Genomic DNA, 22,031 nt, shown 5'->3' with positions numbered 1-22,031 from the left:
TCCTGTGTAAGGGGCTACGGCACTGCCGGCTGAGAGAATGGAGTTGGTAGAATCAGCAGTTTATATTTCCCCCTGCCTCGTGTATGTGCCGACATTCCCCATGGCTCTTTCTAGAACCCTCTCCATATATTACCTGCTCTGGTGTCTCATTTTGGGCAGTGGTTCTTTTTCTTCCTCCCTCTCCTCACCTGCAGGATTTTCTGCAAATTCAGAAATGTCCAGTGAGACATAACGTAGTTCTCTGTCACTCATTACAGACACAGTGGCCTGCCTGTTTGGTCATGGGGACAGGGATATCTATGTGTGATTTTAGGACACACTGAAAGGTATTGTCCTTCTATCAAGAAGTGGCCTGGCTTGGTTTTATGACCCAGCACAAAAAGTCTCTTTGATCCGATGTGTCAGCTTTCTGGCATGTTCTGTCTGAAGTTGTGGGAAGGGTTAAAAATATCTTCTGTCCCCCAGGTCACCAGATGCTTGTCCAGGTTCCCTGTGGCCTCTGCATCTGTACCCGCCCTGCTGCCACAAAGCTGGTCCCGGCACAGCTGTGTCCTAGAACCAACTCCTTTCTCTCCAGAGAGGACAAACAACCCTATCCCAAGACCCTCTGCACAGCCGAGGACTCCACAGGGACTGCCGAGTCGGCTTCTGTTGTTTATCCAGGAAAATTGTGGTATGGAAAGGATTTCAGTGTCAGCCCACATGCCCGCCAGCAAGTTTCTCTGCCCCATGGGCCTTATCCAACCCCACACACCAAGGGCTTTACCCTTCTCGGAAGTGCACTTGCAAATGTTCCCACTCTGCATCCCTACAGCTGACATGCAAGGCTTGCTCACCATTTTACAGAAGAAGAAGCAAAATTCCAAGAAAAAGAAATCAGAAACTTGCTCACGTGTAGTGAGGACAGCACTGAGAACACAGCCTGAGAAACTCGCAGTCCAGAGCCTTTCACTCCTACAAGCTGCCTCGTGTCTTGCTACCTGTGCCTGCAGCCAGTGCCTTTGTCCTGTCTTCGCAGTCAGACAGTCCTGAGTTCGTCACGGCCCCAGATGTGACGTGAAAGGACAGACAACTACCAAGGTTGCCTTGGAGGTTCTTCAGTCTCTCCTAAGCCTGGGACTGTGGGTGATCAGGGCCTGTTTTCGCCTTACCTGGGCTGATCATGCTGGTAAGACATGCTGCGAGCCTACGCCCCTCCTCCAGTTCCTCCTGGTAGTTGACACTGTCCTCCTGTGTGAGGAGGGCCTCGAGATGGCGACTGAGTGAGGAGGAGGCATCTCTTCCTTCCCGCAACTTCTGGCGAAGCTGCGTCAGCTGTTGCGCCTGATCCTGAATGATGACGTGGTATTTCCTAAGGTGGGCAGAAGGGAAAACGTCAGAGTGGACAGGGGGTGATGAGAGCTGAGAAGGACTTTGAAAGAGATGCTGTGACTATAGCCCCAGGCAGCTCTCCAAGGGAATCCTGCCACACATTCAGTGAATGTGCATCAGTTTTTCTGAAATTTCTGCAAATGCAGGTTTATATCTGGGCATTGTGGACCTAGTTGCGAATTCTTTTCGATATGAACTTTCTTTTTGTTTAGTGACGTTCCTTGCTGTGGAGAACCTGCCAGCAGGCTAGGCCCTCAATAAGAAGGCAGGGACGCCTCTCTCCCTGATTTTAACCACACAGGGGACAGGAGGTCATATGTGTTTCTCACTATGGAAACCCATGAACGATGACAGTTCACCTGGCTGATTCTATGTTACCCAACGTGAAAACTTCACAGCAAGTGGCATCGACACAGGAATAGCAGGGACAACAGCACCATTGCTGACACAGACCCTGCCTGGTCGGCTGACGAGATCACATAGGAATATTGAGCAGATCTGGGTCCCTGGATCTCCAGATGAGATCCCCAAACACCACCTTAGTTCCCATGAGGAGTCCTTGACTGTCAGAGTCACCTGGGGGCCGCTGGCTCCTGCCCTTCCTCATCCTTAGAATCGTGTAGGTTTTCTGCAAATGAAATCAGATGACACAGTCACATGCCACGGTTATTGCTTTGTACAGTGCACACACAGTAATACAAACAGTCTCTGGACAAAAGGAGGATATTCTGAGAAGGACACTGCAGGGAGCCCTAGATGTGTGCTCGAAGAAGGAACTGGCCCTGTGTTTCTGAGCCACCAAATAGTGCCTATTGTGACAGACCTTCAACACATGTCCACTGCTTAAACCTGGGTAAATAGTTACATGATTATTCCTTTTAGAGATCATGGGGAACTTGCCACACTGTTTTCTGGGCGTGTTGCTGCAACCTGCCTGGTGGATCCCCTGGTTGCTGCTCATGGACATGAGAGTGACCCTGAGATTCGACTGAGGGATACAACACACAGACTCGCACAAAGAAGAGTCTTTGGTCCTCCTTAGAGCCATGATCCTTGGCCATCAATGGATGTGGGGACATCAGAGCCAAGCCTGGCCTTCAGGGAACGTCCTACACACAGGCAATGCGATTGGGGTGTACGTTCTGGTGCTCAGATGAGGCTTCCGAGGACAAGCTGAATAGGAGGACAGGGACTGGAGCTCAGAGCTGAGGGACCCTGGGAACACTGTCTCCAAACATACAGGAAGACTGTCACCCTCCTTGACGAGCTACAGGTGCTCAGAAAGCACTGGTGAGAAATGACCATTAGCCAGACAACAGAAGGAGAGATGAGACGTCTCATGGAAAGAAGCCTCTGTCCCAGAATTCTGTGCACGCACAGCACAACTGGCAGAGTGGCCCGAACACCCTCACTCTACCCACCCTGGCCTGTCTTGGTGCCCACAGCCTGCATTTGCCAGTGAGTGTCAGAGTGCCACATATGTGCTAAGGACTAGAAAGGGTGCAAAGCTCCCTGAAACCCCTCATGTCTGTGCTTAGACTTTGTTCCTAGACTCTGGTCCCTGTGGAGCTGGCCTACAGGGTGTGGCTGCAAAGAGCCATCTCTCTACATCGACGGGCGGGCAGAAAGATACTGAGGCTACTGGGGAGACCACTGGGGGGCCTCCTTCTTCCCGTAATGGGAGGACTCACTCTCTGCCTCCCAAGCAGCCCAGATGTCATCAGTCACGAAAGCAGGACTGTCCGGAGCCCGGCAGGTGTCAAAGAAGTCTTGGCCGCTGGAAGGTGACAAGTAGGAAGCATCTAAGGAATGCTGTCCCAGTTTGTCCACTGAGTCCTTCTCCCACAGCTCCCTGCTGAGGGGAGAGGGGGAGGGGAGCAGCCTATTAACCAAAGAAGGATTGGACATCGCAGCATCTCAGCGCTCCTTACTGGAAGCCTAAGGGAGAGGTCCCAGGAGGCAAAGGGGACATCCCTTCAGCGAGAAGGTAGAAAACCACTCTCTTCTGACTGAGGCAGAACGGGGCTGATATGGGGCTGGGGAGGGCAGGTGTGGGTGAGGAGTGTAGCGGGGGCCCAGTGTGCTGGCCACGTGATGTGCTGACCAGGAAGGACACTCCTCTCCCAGGCCTGGTGCCGCCATGACAAGCAGCACACAAGGAGAACTGTTGCACTTGCTAGGGCTCCGCTGCAAGGTGGGTTCACTTCACTTGCAGCAGGGCAGTGAATGGAGGCTCCTGAGGCTTGACTGACTCCTACAGATCGTCAGCATTCTAGGCCTTGATCTCTGGATATTGTGACCTCATATGTTTTTTCTCAGTCAAGTTACATTTCTTATTATAAAATCCCTGGCAAGTAACAAAGGCCAACCTTGCAAACAAAGGTACGCATCTCTTCTTGGTTTTCCCCATGTGGGAAAGATCCATCGTTCTCCCTGATTTCAGGAGTGTGTGTGATCAGTTCACCTCCAGTCAGCCTGGCACTAGGTTACTGAACTTGAGAAATCAATGGCAAGTGGGAACCAGGGCAGAACCACCAAGAAAACAGCTGACACTGTACAAGGCTGGTCACAGTTTGCTGAATGAATGAGACAGGTGCACGCAGCACACTGAGGCTGTCCTGGGTGTGGCCAGAGTACACTGACAGCCCGTGACCGTGAGTTACCTGGAGGGCATCGGCTCTGTTCCATCCTTATCCTTGCAAGTGTTCTCACTTTGACTTTCTGCAAAGAAATTTAGAGAAACCAGTCCTATTATCCAGTTCTTAAGTCACACTTTACACAACACCCTGTGCAATCACAGGGATATAAATGTTCTCTCAAGGAAAAAGTCCAGCACATTCTGCAAGGAACCAGGCTGGTGGCTTCCACCTGTGCCTTCTACGGAAGGGGCTGGGCCTGCTCTGCTGAGCCAACCACACCTGCTACATCATCCCCACATCGTCCTCTGCCCTGAGTTGGCGAACAATGAAATATGTCATCCCTGCCAGAGATTGCAGGGAATGTGCGTAGCGGCCTTCAAAGTGGTGTTGATGCGAGATTCAGCTTTCCCCTCGCAGACACAGTGCTTGTTGGTACAGGTGGGATTCTACACCGAGACCACACCGAGGGGTGGAATCTACAGGAAGGTCTGCACCGATGTCTGCGGGAAGGAGTGTCTGGTGCTTCAGACACCAAGATCTGCGCTACTCGTAGAGCTCGGACGTCTCAGCACCCAAGCGTTGATTTCAAGGACAACTCCAGATGTGGCGATGACACATATATCTCCTCTGCCATTCTGACACATCCTTGGCAGGGATCAGTTGAATTAGAGGGGACAGAGAGATTGTGAATGGAAGTCAAGAACTACGGTGACATCTCCACAGACACAGGCAAGACCACCAACCTCATCGACCTACTCAGACAGTCACTGATGCTTTTTTTTTTTTTTTTTGGAGACAGAGTCTAGCTCTGTTGCCTAGGCTAGAGTGCTGTGGCGTCAGCCTAGCTCACAGCAGCCTCAAACTCTTGGGCTCAAGCGATCCTCCTGCCTCAGCCCCCGAGTATCTGGGACTACAGGCATGCGCCCCCATGACTGGATAATTTTTTCTATATATTTTTGGTTGTCCATATAATTTCTTTCTATTTTTTAGTAGAGATGGGGTCTCACTCTTGCTCAGGCTGGTCTAGAACTCATTACCTCAAGCGATCCTCCTGCCTCTGCCTCCCAGACTGCTAGGATTATAGGAGTGAGTCACCAGGCCCAGCCTAATGATTTTTTAACAATGATCAGAACCCTACGGGATAGAACACAAGTCCCAACACGAAAGGATGGGCTCACCCAGACCCCTGCCGTGCACATGCTTCAGCGGCGGCTGAGAGTTGATCACACTTTCTTCACTCTCACCACTCTGCTTAACTATGTTGTGCCCACCATGACCTTGTCATTGAGTCCCATGGTAACCTGTTTGGCCTGGGATATGGGGGACTGCCTGGCTGCCAGACACACCTGATGTTGCTGCTTCACACTCAGTTGGCCACCCTAATCCACATCAGTATGTGTTTCCAGGGCACGTTGGCATCTCCCTACCTAGAGAGAGGTGTGGGGCACAGAGAATATGGAGGCTACCTGGGAGGATACTTGGACTGATCTACCTTATCCAAGACACACTAACCAGCTATATCCGGGGAGGCGCAGACTTCTCCCTCATCAGGCAGCAAGGCAGTGCTGTTGGAAGGGTGGCAGGAATCAGAGAAGTCGTGGCCACTGGAGAGAGTGAGACGCTGCTCACGCAGTGAGGGCTGCTGGGTGGGATTCATCTCCTCCCTCTCCCTGCTGAGGCTGGGGGTGCAGAGGAGAGAATGTTAAGCTGAGAGTCATTTGGCACCACGACTTCCCCAGCTGGTCCCGATCAGGAGACAAAGGCAGAGGTCCGAGATGTACGGAGGCCACTCCTTGAAACAGGAAGAATAAACAGCCCTCCTATGGCTGTGGCTGAGGGAGGCTGCCACGGGGGTTTCAGGAAGGGGCAGGTGCTCAGTGCACTGGCCACATGGCACACTGACCAGGAAAGACACTGCGCTCCCCCTGCACTGTGTAATCAGGACACACAGCGCAACGACCCGTAATACTCGCTGCAGCTCCCGTGCATGTTAGTTCCACTCTGCTTGCCCAGTTGCAGTGAGTAAAGCACCTGAGGAATCGCGGACTGTAAGAGATCTTGGGCCTTCTAGGCCTCGTTCTCTCAATGCTGTGAAATGATGTGAAATTTTTCTTCCTTTCTTTCTTGTCTCAGTATACTACTTGCCGTGGAATTGCTGCCAATGACCTAAGGGGCCACCCTTGCAGACAGAAGCTGTGCCTCTCCTCCGATATTCCTCCCATGCGAGAGAGGAGGGTTCACCGTGAATGCAGGAACGCCTGGGACTGGTCAGTTGATCTTGGGTCACAGGATCCAGCTTATTGAACTTGAGAAATTAGCGGGAAGTGGAAACCAGTATAAGAACCACCACATCAACAGACACATTCTTGCCAGGCAGGATGGGTGAGGTAGATCCATTCAGCACACTCTGCTGTTCCCTCGAGCGGAGATCTCCAGACAGTGCCGTGGCATACACAGCCCATGACTGTCAGACTCACCTGGGCTCCATGGGCTCTGGTCTTTCCTCATGCTTCTCATCATTTTGAGGTGCTGGAAATACAGTCAGACAGGACGAGTCACAACAGATACTTGCGTCAGGATTAACACTAACCCAGGGGGCCTGTGTAATACATGGAGGAAAGTACTGGTGGTGTGAGAACAGTATTCCATGGAGAATATTCCAGATGGCCTCAGGCTATATCTTCTGAGAAGCACCCAGGCTTCCTATTCTAAGTCCCTGGGTAAACTGTCCCTGAATTGGTCCATCAGTGTCACACACTCTGACCTGAGACTGGGCCAACAATTAAACATATTTTCCAGTGAACAGGAAGAGCTTGTCTAGTGGCTTTCTAGAAATGTTGCTGCAAGATGCAGTCTTTAGTCCATCAGCTACTGCGGTTGCTATGGGTACAGATGAGATTATCCACTGAGATCAGATGATGAGTGCAGTCTCTATACCCTTAAATAGAAAAGGCCTTTGCTACTTTGAGAACAGGATACTTCTCATTCAAGGATGTACAGGGTGTGAGGGGGCCTGCCATGTGTTCAGGGATAATTCCAGACTCATTCCAGAGGTGTTTGTATTCTGGTGGTTACATGGCCATTTATCGAGGACAGGTCAACATAGAAAAGAGAGAGACTGTGGTCTGGAGGTGAGGAGTCACCAACACTATCTCCAAAGATACAAGCAAGAATATCCACCCCCTCAGACAGTCACTGATGCTCAGAGTACCCTGTTCGGGATCAGCACTTAGAGAGGACATTGCAAGAGAGAACAGACGTCCCATCTGTAGAGAATAGGCTCATGCAGACACCTGTGTGCACAGGCATGAATGGTGGCTGCAGTTTGTTACAATATCTTTGATCTCTCCACTCTGGTAAGCCCTGTGTTCACCACCCTGACCCTGCCATTGGAGCCAGGAGGCACAGAGGCTACCTGCAGGACAATTTGGAGTGTATTCCCTTTATAATAGAGTACTCACTAGCTGCATCCAGCCAAGAGGACACTCCCTGCTCACCAAACAGGATGGCACTGGTGCAGGCAGGCTGGTGGGTGTCACACAGGTCATGGTGACTGGGAGAAGTCGGGTGGCCATCATCCAGGGGGTCCTGCGGGATTCCATTCACCTTCTCCTGCTCCTGGACCTCTCTGATCAGCCTGGTGGAATAAAGAATAGGACCAAACCAAGAGGGATTGGACACCAGATTCAAGGGGATCCTGACTAGAGGCATGAAGGACTGGCCACAGAGGGCAAGGGGCTGTCCCTTTGAAGAGAAAGAAAACTATCCTCTCATGATAAAGGAAGAATGTTGGTGCCTCGAGGGCAGGAGTGGAAGAGCAGCAAGTGCTCTGTGCACTGGACACATCAGGAGATGGTAAGGAGGGGACACAGTGTCCCCTGTGGTTCAATGTCAGCAGGCAGCACACACAGAGAACCACACTGTGGCTGAGCCTTATGCGTGGAGGATGTCGAATATTCCTGCAGCAGCACAGTGAACACGGGCTCCTGACGTCGTAGGTTCAGGATCTCTTGTGCCTACTAGGACTCCCTCTAGGAATATGGTGACATGATGGAACTATTTCAGTCTGCTTAAATCCCTTGCTATGGAATCACTTCCACAAGTGAAGGCCACCGGTGTAGAAAGCAGATGGGCATCTTGTACTGAGTTCAGCCATGGGAGAGAGAACAGGCAGATTCTGTGATTGTAGAAATCCCTAAGACTGACTTGTTCTCCTTAGTTACTGGAAAGTACTGTGAAGACAGTAAACAATCTTGTTAATAGAAGCAGTTTTTCACTGGTTGAGTGAATGTCATCAAAGAACAAACAGTTTTCATGTACTTTTGCTGTGAACTCTGTGGCTACTTTTGACATCTTGGCCAGTGTAACTGGGCTGACCCGTGTTTTACCCACCCTCCCCCAGGCCCTAATTATTCACTCATACCTAGGGGCTGGTGGTGCTTCCTCTTTCTCATCCTCCTCATCTTCGTGGTTTTCTGCATACAAATTCAGAAATGTCCAGTGAGACATTGAGTAGCTACACATCAGCCCTACGAATGCAGTGGGCTATCGGGCATGGAGACATAATAGCAGCGTAGGACTTCTGGTTCACTGATAGAATTATAGCACCTGTCTCCTATTTTGTATTTAAATAAATGGCTTGGCCTGTTTATCTGATATACCAGATACAATTGGCCTGATCTGGTGTATCGCCATCAGTGCTTGGCTGTGGAAATGGAAAATAAATGTTTAAAATGCCTTGTGTTTGTCAGCTCACAATATACTTCTAACGCTCTCTTGGATTTCTACAACTGCAGCATTCATCGTTCTGTGAAGCCTGTTTTCAACCATGGTGGGAAAGTCCTTTAAAAATAGAAAAAATAACTGTATCTCTCTTTCCCCAGAACACCTGGGAGCATCTCAGTGTGTTGTCCAGCATGTCAGAATAGCGGAAATCATCATTCCTGTCCCCATAACAAGAAAAAACCTGAACAAATGAAAAATCAACAATTCTTGCATCTGGCAGAGCATGGGGTTAAGAGTTTAAACTGCTCCTGCAAACACTGGAGGTCAGGACAAGTGAACACACAAAACAGCAAACTTTTGGGCCGAACACCAGTACATGTATCTAAATGTGGACGTTTTCTACGGTAAGAAAACCTAAGACATAATTGATTACTTGCTGGAGTCTGAGTCTGCAGAAATTTGAAAAATAAAACAAAAGACAGTTGCTGTCATAAAAGTTCCCACACACTCATGGAAGATTTAACATCTGATATCAACCATTTTCTCATGGTGGAGATTACAGAGAAATCTATTAATTCATCTGGGAGTGGGAGGGGTGGTGGTAGCTGCTTGAACTATACCAAGAGCATTCTGCCTTCCTCACCAATCCTACTCTGGAAACAAAGAACTGGACTAGAGCTTAACCACCTGCGGCTTTACCAGACCCTACCAGGCCTGTGGGAGGCAGAGTATCCAATCTCAGGTGTGTCTAATCTTCTTCTTTCCTCCAATGGGGAAGAGTGGGGAGAAAATCCTGACTTCTGAAGGTCACAGCCCAGGGACTCAGGCTGATTGAACACTGAGACCTGGCCATGAGACTAGGGAATGCCTCCCCTTCTTCCACACCTCACCAGCACTTCAGTAGGGCTCCCATATAATGAGAGCAAAAAACAACCTGAAGAACTGTATGTTTTCCTCCTCATTTAAGCAGAATTCTCTAGGGAAACCCAAGACAACAGAGGAGACAAGAAGAAGAACATCAGAGGAAATTACAGACTCTGACACCTACAGCTGCTGCAGACAGTAAACACAGACTAACCCCTAGTCAGCCAGTCAGAAAACCTCACAGTACACAGCTATTTACCTCAATTCCTTCTACCCAGAACAGCGTGTCTGACTTTATTAAGAAATTAGCATGCCAGAAGACAAAACACACAGTTTGAAAAGATGCATGAGAACCAGACCCAGACGTGGGACATATGTGGAATATACACATTAGGAATGTGTATAAGATCACATTCTTATGTGATCAGTAGGCTAAGGGCGCTAAGATCAGTAGGCTTAGGGTGCTAATGGGACAAGTGTGCAACAGAGAAAAACAGAAGGGTAGATAAGTCGAGGGATAGAGACTCTAGGAAATAGTTCAGAGGAAATCCTAGAAATAAAAGCAATGTAATAGAAAAAGAAAATGCCCTTGATGGGTTTATCAGTGGACTAGACACGGTCAGGGAAAGAATCATTGAGCTTGAAGAAATGTCACTAGGCAGTTCCAAACCCGAAATACAAAGGGGAAAATAAGAAAGACCCAATATGTAAGAATTGTGGGATAATTATAAAAGTTTAAAGGTGCATAATTGAAATATGAGAAAGACAAGAGAAGATATATGGATCTTTGGGCATGAAAGTATAATAAAAAATAAAAAGAAAGACTTCTTAACTCAAAGTATGAGATGAACATTACACCAACATCAAAACTAGCAAAAGACATAAGAAAGGAATGCTAAATGCCAAATACATCTTCTGAAGATAGAGGCAGAAATCCTCAGTATAGTATTAGTAAATGGAATCCAACCGTGTATAAAAAGAATTACATAGCACAACCAAAGTATTACAGGCCCCAAACCTGATAGGCAACGGTGGTTCAACACTCAAATATCAATTAATCCATCATATAAGCTCACTAAAGAAGAGAAATTTATAATCATTTCAGATGAAACAGAAAAAGCCTTTCACAAAATTCAACACATGCTTGTGATAAGAAATCTCAATGGAGCAGAAATACAAAGAACTTCCTCAACACGATGCAGATATCTACTCAAAGCTGTGACTAACACCAGGCTCGCTGGTAAGAAACTCGATGCTTTCCCAGCAAAGATCAGGAACACAGGAAGGACATCCACTCTGCACTCCTAATGAGCATCATTCTGGAAGGTCTCATTGTTTCAATAAGATGAGGAAAGGACATAAAAGCTAATGTCTATATAAAACTCCCAGAGAATCAGCAATGAGGGAAACAACAAAAAACTTGTGGAATGAATAAGTCACCAGTAGCAAGGTTGCAGGATACAGAGTTAATATATGCAATGAATTGATTAGTTAAATATCAGCAATGAAGAGCTGGAATTTGAAATTAATACTCAATGTCATTTAAGGTAGCTCAAAAAAGACGCTCTTAAGAATGAAGCTAACTAAATATGTATAAGGTCTAATGAAGGGTGGGGAACCTGAAGCCTTGGTGCCACATGCGGCCTTCTGGATCCTTGAGTGCAGCCTTTTGACTGAATGGAATCTTACAGAACAGATCCATCTATTTGATAAGCCAGGTTTGGGTCCTTGGACACAACACACAAAAGAATAACCCATGAAGGAAAGAATTGATAAATTCAACTTCACGAAAATTAACCTCTGCTGTGTGAAAGAAACTGTCACTATAATGAAAAGATAAGCCCCAGACTGGGGAAATTTTGCACAGCACAGAGCTGATGACACACGAAGACATGGCTATGTGGGGTTCGGGTGAAGGAGGGAGGGATGAATAGGTGGAGAATGGGGGACGTTTAGGGCTTTGAAACTATTCTGGTTGTCATTATAATAGTGGATGCACAACATTATACTTATGCACACAGCCACAGACAGTACAACACAAAGAGTGAACCTGAACGTAAACCTAGGACTTTACTTAATAATTTATCACTGTTGACTCCTCAGTGCTAACAAGGTAACAAGTTGGCTCTGACTACATTACAGGAAGTTCTCTCCATGGAAAGTGTCCCAGGATAAAGCAACATCCCCAACATCAGGTGCTGCTCTACCAAGTACCTTCACACCCCAGGAGTGAGGGCCTTTATCTTCACTGAGGTGCCTTCATGAATATCCCATTCCCATGTAGGATGGCTACAGCTCCATGTGATACATTTTTTCCAGATGAGGACTGAGAAATTCAGAAGGACAAATCCCTCACAGGCTCTCAGGCAGTAAGCACAGCACTTCGGCTACAGCCTGGGACCCTCTCATTCCTAGACCAGGACTGTCATCCCTCTACCAAGCTGACTCTTGTGACACCCTCCTGCACTACTCTAACAGGGGATGGAGGCTCCCTCCTCACCCAAAGGCCATGATGCATCAGGAAGGAAGGACAGAGAGGGAACACTGGGACGTCCTCCCTGAGCATTTCTATCCTATGCTCCCGCCGGGCAGCCCTGATCCTATCATGGCCATAAATGTGAAGTGCAAACCAAAGAGCCACATGGTGAGTGGAGTGTCCTCTGAGCTGGCAACTGGGAGCAGCTCAGAGTCATGAGGGCTGTGGACACCTTACCTGGGCTGAGCGTGCGGGCGAGGTGCTCTGCCAGCCTGCGCCCCTCCGCCAGGTGCTCACGGAGGCCCTGCCCCTGGCAGTTGTCAGGGTTGTCTTGCGTGAAGAGGGCCTTCAGATGTTCCTTGAGCAGAAATGAGCCATCTCTCCCCTCTTTCAACAACTGCCTCAATTGGGTGAGCTCTCGGGCCTGTTGTTCGATGACCATATTGGCTTCCCTATGGGTGAACAAAAGCAAGTATTAAAGGTCACTATTGAACAATAAACTGCATTCGATTTGGCAGACATTTCCACGAAGATATCCCCAGGAAGCCTTCTAAGTACAATTCTGGCACATATTTGATGACTTGCTTGTGGCAAAGAGAGAGAAGAATGTACAGGGAAAGCCTCCTGTGCATCAGAAAGTGCCCCTGTGAGATCCTTGACATTCCCTTCATGTTTTCTTCATCAGAAGAGCCAGGTGTCTTCCTGAATTGGCTTCACAACGGTGTCCCTTCAGTTCCTCACTTTGGCCAAGGCCTTTTCCTCGTGAAAATACACCCAGCACATTCTGCAGCGACTGGACACACAGCCACACGAAGAAATGTGGCCAGGACCAGCTGGGCCAGTGAAAGGACGAAAGACACAAGATGACAAGGTCAAGGACACAACGTTCTTTTGGTAAGAGAATCAGAAGCCACATTGAGTCAGGAGGTGACAGTGATTCAGAGTGAAAGGGATGGTGATTGCACAATATTTTTAAATTTTAATTGCGTAAATGTAAGGGGTACAAGTGCAAGGCTGTTCCCGGGATACATTGCGTAGTGTTGGAGTCAGGGCTTTTAGTGTTTCCATCGCCTGAATGCACAGTTTGACTACACTCAAAGCTGCTGAGTTGTTGAGTTTCCTGTGGTTAATTTTATGTCACGGGACTTTCACCTTAATAATTTCCTGTTTGAAATGAGAAAACATGGCTCTGAGTAACAACTGTTGGCCAGAATATATCATTAGTTTTGTTTTCATCTTGTTTTATTAATATCTGTGGAAAAGGAGCCTGCCTCGTCAATTCCTGCCATGCTCCTGGCCCAGCTGAGCTCTGAGAAGTCCCAGCTGAACTGCCCCACTTCAAACACTCACACCTCCCACCTGCCTGCCCAGCACACAGCCCCCTTACCTGAGCTTGTCCTCCAGGGTTGGTGTCTCTGCGTGCTCCTCCTCCCAGAAATCCAGCCTCTGCCCCAGTACGGCCTCCAGAACGTCCCTGCACTCCTCACACTCTGAGAAAAGACACCCACACTGGCCTCAGTGGGAACATGGACACGTTGCTGAGGCCACTGTCCACAGAGGAGGAGGCAGGGTCCATTCCAAGGACCAAAGTGTCCCGAGTACCATGTTCTATGCATGGATTTCTACAACTTTAATTCTCGACCTCCCATCTCCATGGCATTGATAATCCCCAATTGAAAGGTGAGGAAAGAGAAGCTCAAAGACACATAGAGTCACTTGGCAAACACTGAATTGGGATTTGGGAGAGTCAGAATTCACATCCTCTAAGGTCTGACTCTGAATCAGGGGCCTTGTGACCAAGGGGGCTGCTGCTCTCCTCCTCGTCCCTTGTTCCCATGTGGGCCAACGTCCCCTAGCTCAGACTGTCATGGTCCACCTGCACCTGCTGGCCGTCCTGTGTCCCTGAAGGTTCCCCAGCTCAGGGGACACAGAGGGGTGGGAAAGTTTCCCTGACATAAGGAGAAGCACCATCTACCTTTCCGCTAAGTTTCAAATGACTTTCTTGGACTCAAAGTAGGGCCGGTGTCCCAGGAAGCAGAGCTTCCCTCCCACCAGGTCGGCCCTCTGGACAGCGTCACTAAGGAATGGCACCACTGCCCTTAGGAGCACGCTCCTCTGGAAGCTCCTCTGAGGCACGGGCTGTGTCCCACCACCTTCCTCAGGGGGCAGCTCAGGGCTTTCCTGTTGGGCCTCAACACAAGCTTGAATTGAATGGAAGCTCATCAGTCCCAGAAGCTACAACAATAGTGACTCTACAGGACTGTGGGATTTGGTACAGTACACAGGGTCCTAAGACAAACCAGTGTAGCTTGTGCCGAAATCACAGGCACTTCCTTGACAGCTGCAGGAATAAATAACTGAGATTTTACCTCACGTCCCACCCTACTTCTCACCTGGAACCGAGGCGAAATTCTTTGTGCCTCAGTTTCTCCATCCTCAGAAAAATTAGGTTAAAATACCCGCTGTTTCCTTCCTAGGAATATAGTCACGATGGAATTTATTTTGATGAAGACAAGAGAAGCCCCAAGTGTAGAGAGCGTTTATTTTCTGAGAGAGAACACATACAACTGTTCATCACTGTGAGGACGGCGAACCTACAGAACTTACTATATTTCTGCAGCTGGTTGGCCAGGGAGAAGGCCGTCGATTCGGAAATATTCAGCTTCTCCCTGAGGTCTAGGATCTGTTGTTTAGCCTGTGCCAGCTGGGAGCGCAGGTCCCTGTTGTTTTCCCGGACGTCCATCTCCGCCCTCTGCCTGGACAGAGGGCAGAGAGACCCTGCCATGCTGCCGGGTGTGGCAGAAGAGGCACAGCCAGGGACTGGGGAGAAGAAACCCAAACACGTGACGGGTGAAGAACAAATGAAACCAGAGAGGTTTCATTGGGACTGAGGGAGGACCAGCACCGCACTGCTTAACTTACTGTTGGGAAAACGTGATCCGCACCCCACAGACCTCGACAGTCCTTCACTGTGCAGTGAATCGGGTTCAAGGTGCCAGAGCTCAGAGCTGAAGGCTGTGCCTGCAGCTGAGTCTCCAACTAGAGTGAGGCAGGTACAGCTCAGCGCGCCGGGTAACTGTCTGCGGTTGTCATAACAGAATTATGTGCAGGTGCACGGAATGTTAGGAGCCCCTGCCCCCCAGTGCCTGGGCCATGTTGACACATTGGCCAGGTGGAGTAGCCTGAAGGGGACAGCACTGAAGGGGACACCCCCTGAGCGGCCATGCTCCAGAGCGGTGTAGACATGTGCTCATGCCACAGACCCCTTCATTTCTCAGTAAATCTAAGTGTGCTTCCTCTTGTCCATTATGTGTCTGTGGAGATATCAAGGCAGAAACAGTTTCCGCTCAAGTTTTATTTTCTTCATGGTTATTAAGTCTTCACACCACCATTTCTTTACCATTAAAACAGATCTTACGACTTTTCCTACATTAAATAATGTAAAACTTTAGCCATATAAAAATGTAAATCTCTCATGACATTCTTCTCTGTGTCTTCCCCCATCCCTCCAAATCCATTAGAAAATATAGAACAAAATGTAGTGTATAACACTAAGTGACCATGTACTTAGTTTTTCCATATGGTTTCTGTCCTGTCTGAATGTTCCTGCTGCATTCCAGGGTTACGTTGGCTTCAGTCCCCTCACAGGGGGGCTGTGTCTCTCCTTCTACCTGCGTCATGTATGACTTCCCAACACCTACGTCCTCCCCTATGTGTGGGCTGCTTTGGGTGTTATTTCATGTCACTAAACATTAATTTCATAATTCTTGCTAATGGATTTCTTCCTATTCCCTCGTGTTCTCTTTCCCAGCTGTCACAGTGATTACACTAGTTTGTGTGCAGGGGCTTGAACACACAAAGTGACCGTGTATGTTGAAAAGACTTGCGAACCTCATGACAGGTTTTACATTTTTGCTCCAGTCACTCACACACTGCACAGGACAGGGATCCAGAGCACTTTTCTGGAACCTTGTTCCATAGATCTGTGTGTGTTGACCTGAAACTGCTGAGCTGTGGGTGTGTCCCTCTAACCGAACATGGAAAGGTCAAGGTCATGATTCTGGGGTGATGAAGCTCCATGGTGTCCACCTGCAATGTGGTTTAGAGACAGACCAGGGGAGGCTGAGGTGACAGGGACAGGCAGGCAGGGGAGACGGACCCGTGAGCCACCTCCTCACGTTCTTGGCTTCCACTCCCACCCAGGTCCTGTGAGTCTGGGACCTGGGAGACGCCCTGTAGCCCAGGTCTCTGCAGTTCCATGTCATCATGGGCCCCTGAGCGTTCCTGTCAGAGTGCAGGAAGGAGGCCTGCTCAGCCACTTTTGAAAGTGCCCCTCACAGCCCACACCATCCCCATAGCACGCTGTGGAATGACACTGGTTTTGAGATGTGTGTTAAGCCTCAGTGTCCACTGGGTCAACATTTTCACCAAACACATTTTTGAAAAGACACTATTTCTGTTTCTCTAAGAAGCTCATTTACAGCTCCGCAGCCTGCAGCCAGTATATGTGCTGTATCTTGGCCACTGTCATAGGTTCCATCTGCTTCCACCTGTGTCACCCCCATGGGATCCGTGTTATTCCTTGGGACTAGAGGAAGAAACATTTTTCCAGCTTATTTACTGCATTTAATTTCTTCTTTATTGTTTTACATGTCGCTGTCCAGTAAAATTGAAAAAAAAGAGAGAGATTCTGATCTGGTGTACAGGGCCATCATTTGGGGCAACTAGAGAATGTTTTTTCTCCAGAAGTCACGTGCTGTGAAATGTAGTCAACTATCTCCCACCACATGACACTTAACCCCCCTAATCTGTGTGTTCCCCAAAGCTTCACTTTCTGAGCAGGTTCTTGACCTTTGTAAAGACCCATTGGCCAACCAGACATTGTCCAAGGTTTTCTAGTCCGTCACTGTGCTGATTCTCTTCTTGTTGCTACAGTCTAAATATGATGTGTGACATAAACCACATGGAGAGGACTCATGCTGAGGATGAGTGACACTCAACTGTGACACAGGAATCTGGGACATTCTCTGTAGGACGTTCTCCACATGGTTTTGACAAGAATCAGGAGGGGGTGCATAAAGCCCAGGGCTGTCCCTGCTCCTTATCATCGTCTTCCTTGTCAGCAGGGGAGTGTGTGGGGTTAGCTGTTGATTTCCCACCTACACAGAGCCGTGGCTGAATTCAGAGCAGACAACTCTCAGCTCCTTTCAGTAGGGACCAGCGCTCCAGAGCTCCCGTCCTCTGCTCTCCAGTGTGACCAGCACAGGGCGCTACCCACAGGGTTCTGTAACTGCCCTCACTGAGCTCAACTAACTCAGCTCAACTTCCCTACATAAGTATAAATGATGGATTTTACAGAAGGGAATAGGGTGGACACAGGGGTGAAACAAGGGGTGTGGGATGTTTTTGGGTCTCTGAGTACAACAGTCACGACGTTCCCCAAGCACCTTAATACAGAAAGCGGGTTCAGCCCTAGTTCCTGCGTGTTCCCTGCAAACATGAAAACTGCTTTATTTCCTCTATATTCATTTTTTGATGTGAGATCTGAGAATAAATTCTGAGCTAATGAAATTCTAAAAATAGAGTCATTATTTAGTTAATTTTGATGCAACGAGAGATTAGGAAAGATGGAAAGCATATGACTTATCAGCAAGAATAGGGAACAGCGTCACCTTTCTGGCAGACCAGGACTTACAGGTTCCACTAAACTTGCCTCATGGTGTCTCCAGGTGGCCACGACAGAATCAGCAGTTTTCTCTGGAAACCTTGGCAGCGTTGACCTTGACACGTCCTGGCGGCAGATGTTGGTGGTATCCTCGGAGGTCAGAAGTGCTGTGTCCCACAGGGGTCACCCAGCTATGGGAAAGAAACAGATGGACAACGAGGACAGACACTGATTTCACCCTCAGGGCACACGGGGCCCTCCCTCAGGGTCACCACACTTCTCATGACTCATGGCCTACTAGCCTGAGATCTCCGTCAACGCTGGGATAAGGTTTCATTCATCTCTGTGTCCACAGTCCCCAGCTCGGGCCCAGCACTGAGGGGCTCTCCGCAGTGGTCGTTAGAGAATGAATAAAAGTGGTTTCTGACTCCAGCCATCCCCTCCACATTCCTTCCCCAATGTCCTTTGAGGGACGCTCTGCTTCCTGCCAGAGAGCTGCACGTGTCCTGTAGACAGACCCCAGCCCTACAATATCCACACCCGGGACACTCCCCTGAGGGGATCTGATGACTCGGGGCTGCTTTCAGGGATTCTCTTCCTGGTTCACCCCATCATGGGAAGACGTGTCTGTCACCTCTCCACACATTCCCTGGGCTGCCACAAGACCTTTGTCACCTGAAAGGGACAGAGGATAGGCCAGGTATCACTACTTCATGTGCAAGGGTCCCATTTCCCTGGTTCACTGCCCTGGAGCAGCATGTCCAGCCCTTGTCCTGCTAAGCCCACCCTTACGTGGAGGGTGTCCGCTGCCAGGCCAGCCCCAAGGTCGAGGCTGCTGGTGCTGGGCGGGGTCTCAGGGTCTCTTCCTCCTGCTCTTGGAGTTGGTGCTTCCGTCAGGGTGAACCAGCCCTGAGTCCAGCCCGTGGGTGTCCTTAACGAGGTGAACAGGATCCCTGTGCCGTGAGCTCCTCTCCCATCCCACTGCTCAGCCCAGGCCGCTCCTTGAGGGTTTGGGTGGTGACAGTCGTCCCTCACTGACCCCTGATCTCCAAACACAATTCGTCCTAATTCTCACCCTCTGTGTATCCACCTGCTCCAGCATTACCGTATCCTTGTGTGGGTCACTCTCATCCCCCAAACCTGCTGGCTCTCCTTCCTCCATCTGCTCCCTCGGTTCTGAGTTCTCAGGGTGTGGTCTCAGCTCAGGGTCCTGCAGGAGACAGTCACAGTAGGGACCAAGGCCAGGTCTCAGGTGCAGGTGCCAGGGCACCTTTACCACACAGCTCAACCCCCCAGAGACTCAGAGCAAACCCAGCAGGAAGGTCCCTGGGAGAGGTACAGTAGGAACCTTCACTTCCTGATGAGGAAACTCAGGCCCAGAAGGAATAAGAGATTGTCCCCAGCTCCCTAACCACGTTACGGCAGCAGGGCCACCTCACAAGCCTGGGATCAGCTTCCCTGTCCAAAGCACAGAACTCTCCCACCAGAAACTCACATCTCAATTTCTGGGACTTTGGATCCCACATGGCTATTTCCACTGTTAAAATAAAATCTCAGATGGCTCCTTCCTGGGACATATCTTTATCACAGTCCTACAGTTCTTAGTCCTGTGTTTTGTTTTGTTTTCTTCTTTAAGAAGAGGGTCTTGCTCTGTCACCCAGACTGGAGTGCAGGGACATGAACACAGCTCACGGCAGCCCCAAACTCCTGGGCTCAAGGGATCCTCCTGCCTCAGCCTCCTGAGTAGCTATGACAACAGGTGCACACCAGTACACACAGCTCATTTATTCTTATTATTATTGTTAATATTATTATTTGTAGAGATGTGGTGTCACTATGTTGCCCAGGCTGCTCTTGAACTCCTGGCCTCAAGTGATCTGTCTCCTAGAGCTCCCATTGTGCTGGAATTATAGGTGGGATCCTCTATGGCTGACCCAATTCTATTATTTATACTCAGTTTGCAATCAATGACTGGTCTAAGGCAAGAAAGGTACGGAAAGGTTTAAGTTATATGTAACACAATCACAAAAGAAGTATATTTGTGTGATTATCTATAAATCATGTGTCTCCTCAGTAGGAAGATGATCTTCAGCACACCAGGGACTCTGTCCGCCCTGGTCACGACATGTCTTCAGTGTCTCCACGAGTACCTGTCGCAGAAAACAGTCAGTAAATACTGGTCAAGTGAATCATTACCCATCACTAGGAATAACTCACTTTTACCAAGACGTCTTATCCCACCATCGTCCCAACCAAATTCTGTCCTGGGTCAGTGCAGAAGCAATCATAGCACATTCTCGGCACAGGCCATCTGGGATTGAAATGCAGCTTCACGCATGCCAAGGATGCATGAAATGAAAATTTCTCTACCCTCTTCCAGGCTATAATCCTCATGCAGAAAATAGGGCAGTGCTCACCCCTAGGGTGTGTTATGACTGAATAGAATAACATGAAGCTGAAAGACATCCGTAAGTTTTCTAGACACAAAGCTAAAGAACACGTCTGTGAGTCACCGGGATACTTCTTAAAAAATCTCTCTGGATAAGGCCCAAGATCTATTTCAGAGAAATTTCCCTAGAGATTCTCACGTGAGAAAAAAGGCCACCATTAAACATACATCTGAGAAAAGGTCCCCCATGCTCTGGTATCTACAGGAACAACTCAGCTATAGCAGACCACGTCCCATGTCCACAGTGGCCTTTCTTTGGGAACTGTCCCCTTCTCCACATAGGGTGTCTCACCTGGTAGGGGACAGGAGCGGGAACCCGGCTTCCCCAGCCTGGCTTTTAGCTCCTCCATTCTCCTTTAGGCTTCTCCCTCTGATTTAATTGCTGGAGAATCTCAGCTCTCATTTGGGTCATTGTTTCAGAAACATTCCTCTAATTTTCTGACCCCTGGAGATAGTGCAGGCAGAGATGGCTTCTGGTTCTCTGCAGTCCTGGACTTCCTACTAAACCAGCCAGGTGAGCTGAAAGCAATCAGGACTGGCAGAAGTCAGGTCAGTACAGAGGACCCGGAGGAGCGTGAGACTATGGGAGCTGTCCCTATAGGAGACAGTGGGAACCATGCCAAGGTCAATGTCAGATCAATCCGGGTGGGAAGCATGGCCCAAGCCATTAAAGGGAGGGGGCTGCCCTGAGGATGAAGAGGAGGGAGCAACGAGTGTGAGAAGAAAGAAAAAGGTAATGATTCCAATGAAGATGAAATAAGTGCAGAGCCAAGAGCCTAAAGGCAAAGCTCCGCATCACAGAGGATTAGTCCAGGCTTTTGACCGCAACCGAGCCACTCAACGACTGTTGTTGCTGTTTAATTATAGCCATCCTGGTGGTGTGGACTGGTGTCTCATTGTTGCTTTCTTCTGCATGTCCCTAATATCTAGTGCTGATGATCATCTTCCATGTGCTTCTTTGCCATTCATGCATCTTCTTGGGAGAAATGTCTATTCAAGTCATTTGCACACTTTAGTGGGATGTTTGTGTTTCCGTACGAGTTATAACAGTTCATTATATTTTCTGGGTGCAAAATCCTTAAGAGGTTTGTCATTTGCCAGTATTTTCTGCCATCCCACGAGCTGTCTTTACAACCTCTTGTGAGTGTCTTTTGATTCATGAAAGCTTTTAATTTTGTTGGTGCCAAATTTATCTGTTTTTTTCTTTCTTCCTTTACTGGTAAAACTTTTGGAGACTTGTTTATAAAACTGTCAAAGCCAAGGTCGTAACGATTTGCCCCTACATCTTCTTCTCAGAATTTTAGTTTCAGTTCTTAAATTTAGTTGTTTTATCCACACTCAGTTAATTTTTAATATTTTCTTTGGTTAAGATCCAACTTCACTCATTCATTCATAATTTTACATGTCTACAAGTGTAAGGAGATACGTCTTCCAGTTAGTGGGAAAACCTTATATTTGTTTCTTGTACGAAATTTTCATTATTTCCAAATGATATTAAAGGATACTAGCAAATAAACATTTCTTTAATAAAATCTCTAAGATAATAAGACTCTGAGCCCCTAGACTACGGGAGAGACTGAAGCCCTTTGGGAAACAAGACGCAGTGTGGTCTCAGGTGTGTGCTGTGCATCTGCTCCCTCGGCTTCCCCAAATGTCCTGAAAGGAGAAGGGAGGTGATTCTGGGAAATACCTGGGACCAGGTACATCTGGGCTGGGGGAGGTCATGGGAAGACAATCAGGTTTCAAGAGCCCAGCAACAGGTGCGGCGGCTCACCCCTGTTATCCCAGCACCTCGGGAAGCTGAGGTGAGAGAATCGCTTGAGGCCAGGAATTCACAACCAG

At 48.6% G+C, this 22,031-nt stretch overlaps 1 protein-coding gene across 1 annotated transcript in view; it reads right to left on the bottom strand.

Annotated features, from left to right (window-relative positions):
- LOC105810362 (putative neuroblastoma breakpoint family member 7) overlaps positions 1 to 14,818 on the bottom strand; it is a 20,675-nt gene extending 5,857 nt beyond the window's left edge. Inside the window, exons 1-11 of the mRNA XM_012644333.1 lie at positions 14,683 to 14,818; positions 13,463 to 13,565; positions 12,313 to 12,527; positions 8,434 to 8,485; positions 7,508 to 7,647; positions 6,488 to 6,539; positions 5,523 to 5,689; positions 4,035 to 4,092; positions 3,063 to 3,226; positions 1,948 to 1,999; positions 1,152 to 1,351 (exon numbers count right to left, since the gene is read on the bottom strand). Of these exons, the coding sequence (XP_012499787.1) occupies positions 1,152 to 1,351; positions 1,948 to 1,999; positions 3,063 to 3,226; positions 4,035 to 4,092; positions 5,523 to 5,689; positions 6,488 to 6,539; positions 7,508 to 7,647; positions 8,434 to 8,485; positions 12,313 to 12,527; positions 13,463 to 13,565; positions 14,683 to 14,818 (1,339 nt within the window). The remainder of the gene's footprint in view (positions 1 to 1,151; positions 1,352 to 1,947; positions 2,000 to 3,062; positions 3,227 to 4,034; positions 4,093 to 5,522; positions 5,690 to 6,487; positions 6,540 to 7,507; positions 7,648 to 8,433; positions 8,486 to 12,312; positions 12,528 to 13,462; positions 13,566 to 14,682) is intronic.
- Between the last annotated feature and the right edge of the window lie 7,213 nt (positions 14,819 to 22,031).

The sequence above is a fragment of the Propithecus coquereli genome, unplaced genomic scaffold, assembly GCF_000956105.1.
Source record: "Propithecus coquereli isolate 6110/MARCELLA unplaced genomic scaffold, Pcoq_1.0 Scaffold210, whole genome shotgun sequence".
Taxonomy (NCBI): Eukaryota; Metazoa; Chordata; class Mammalia; order Primates; family Indriidae; genus Propithecus; species Propithecus coquereli.
This window is presented reverse-complemented; position numbering and strand designations above follow the sequence as displayed.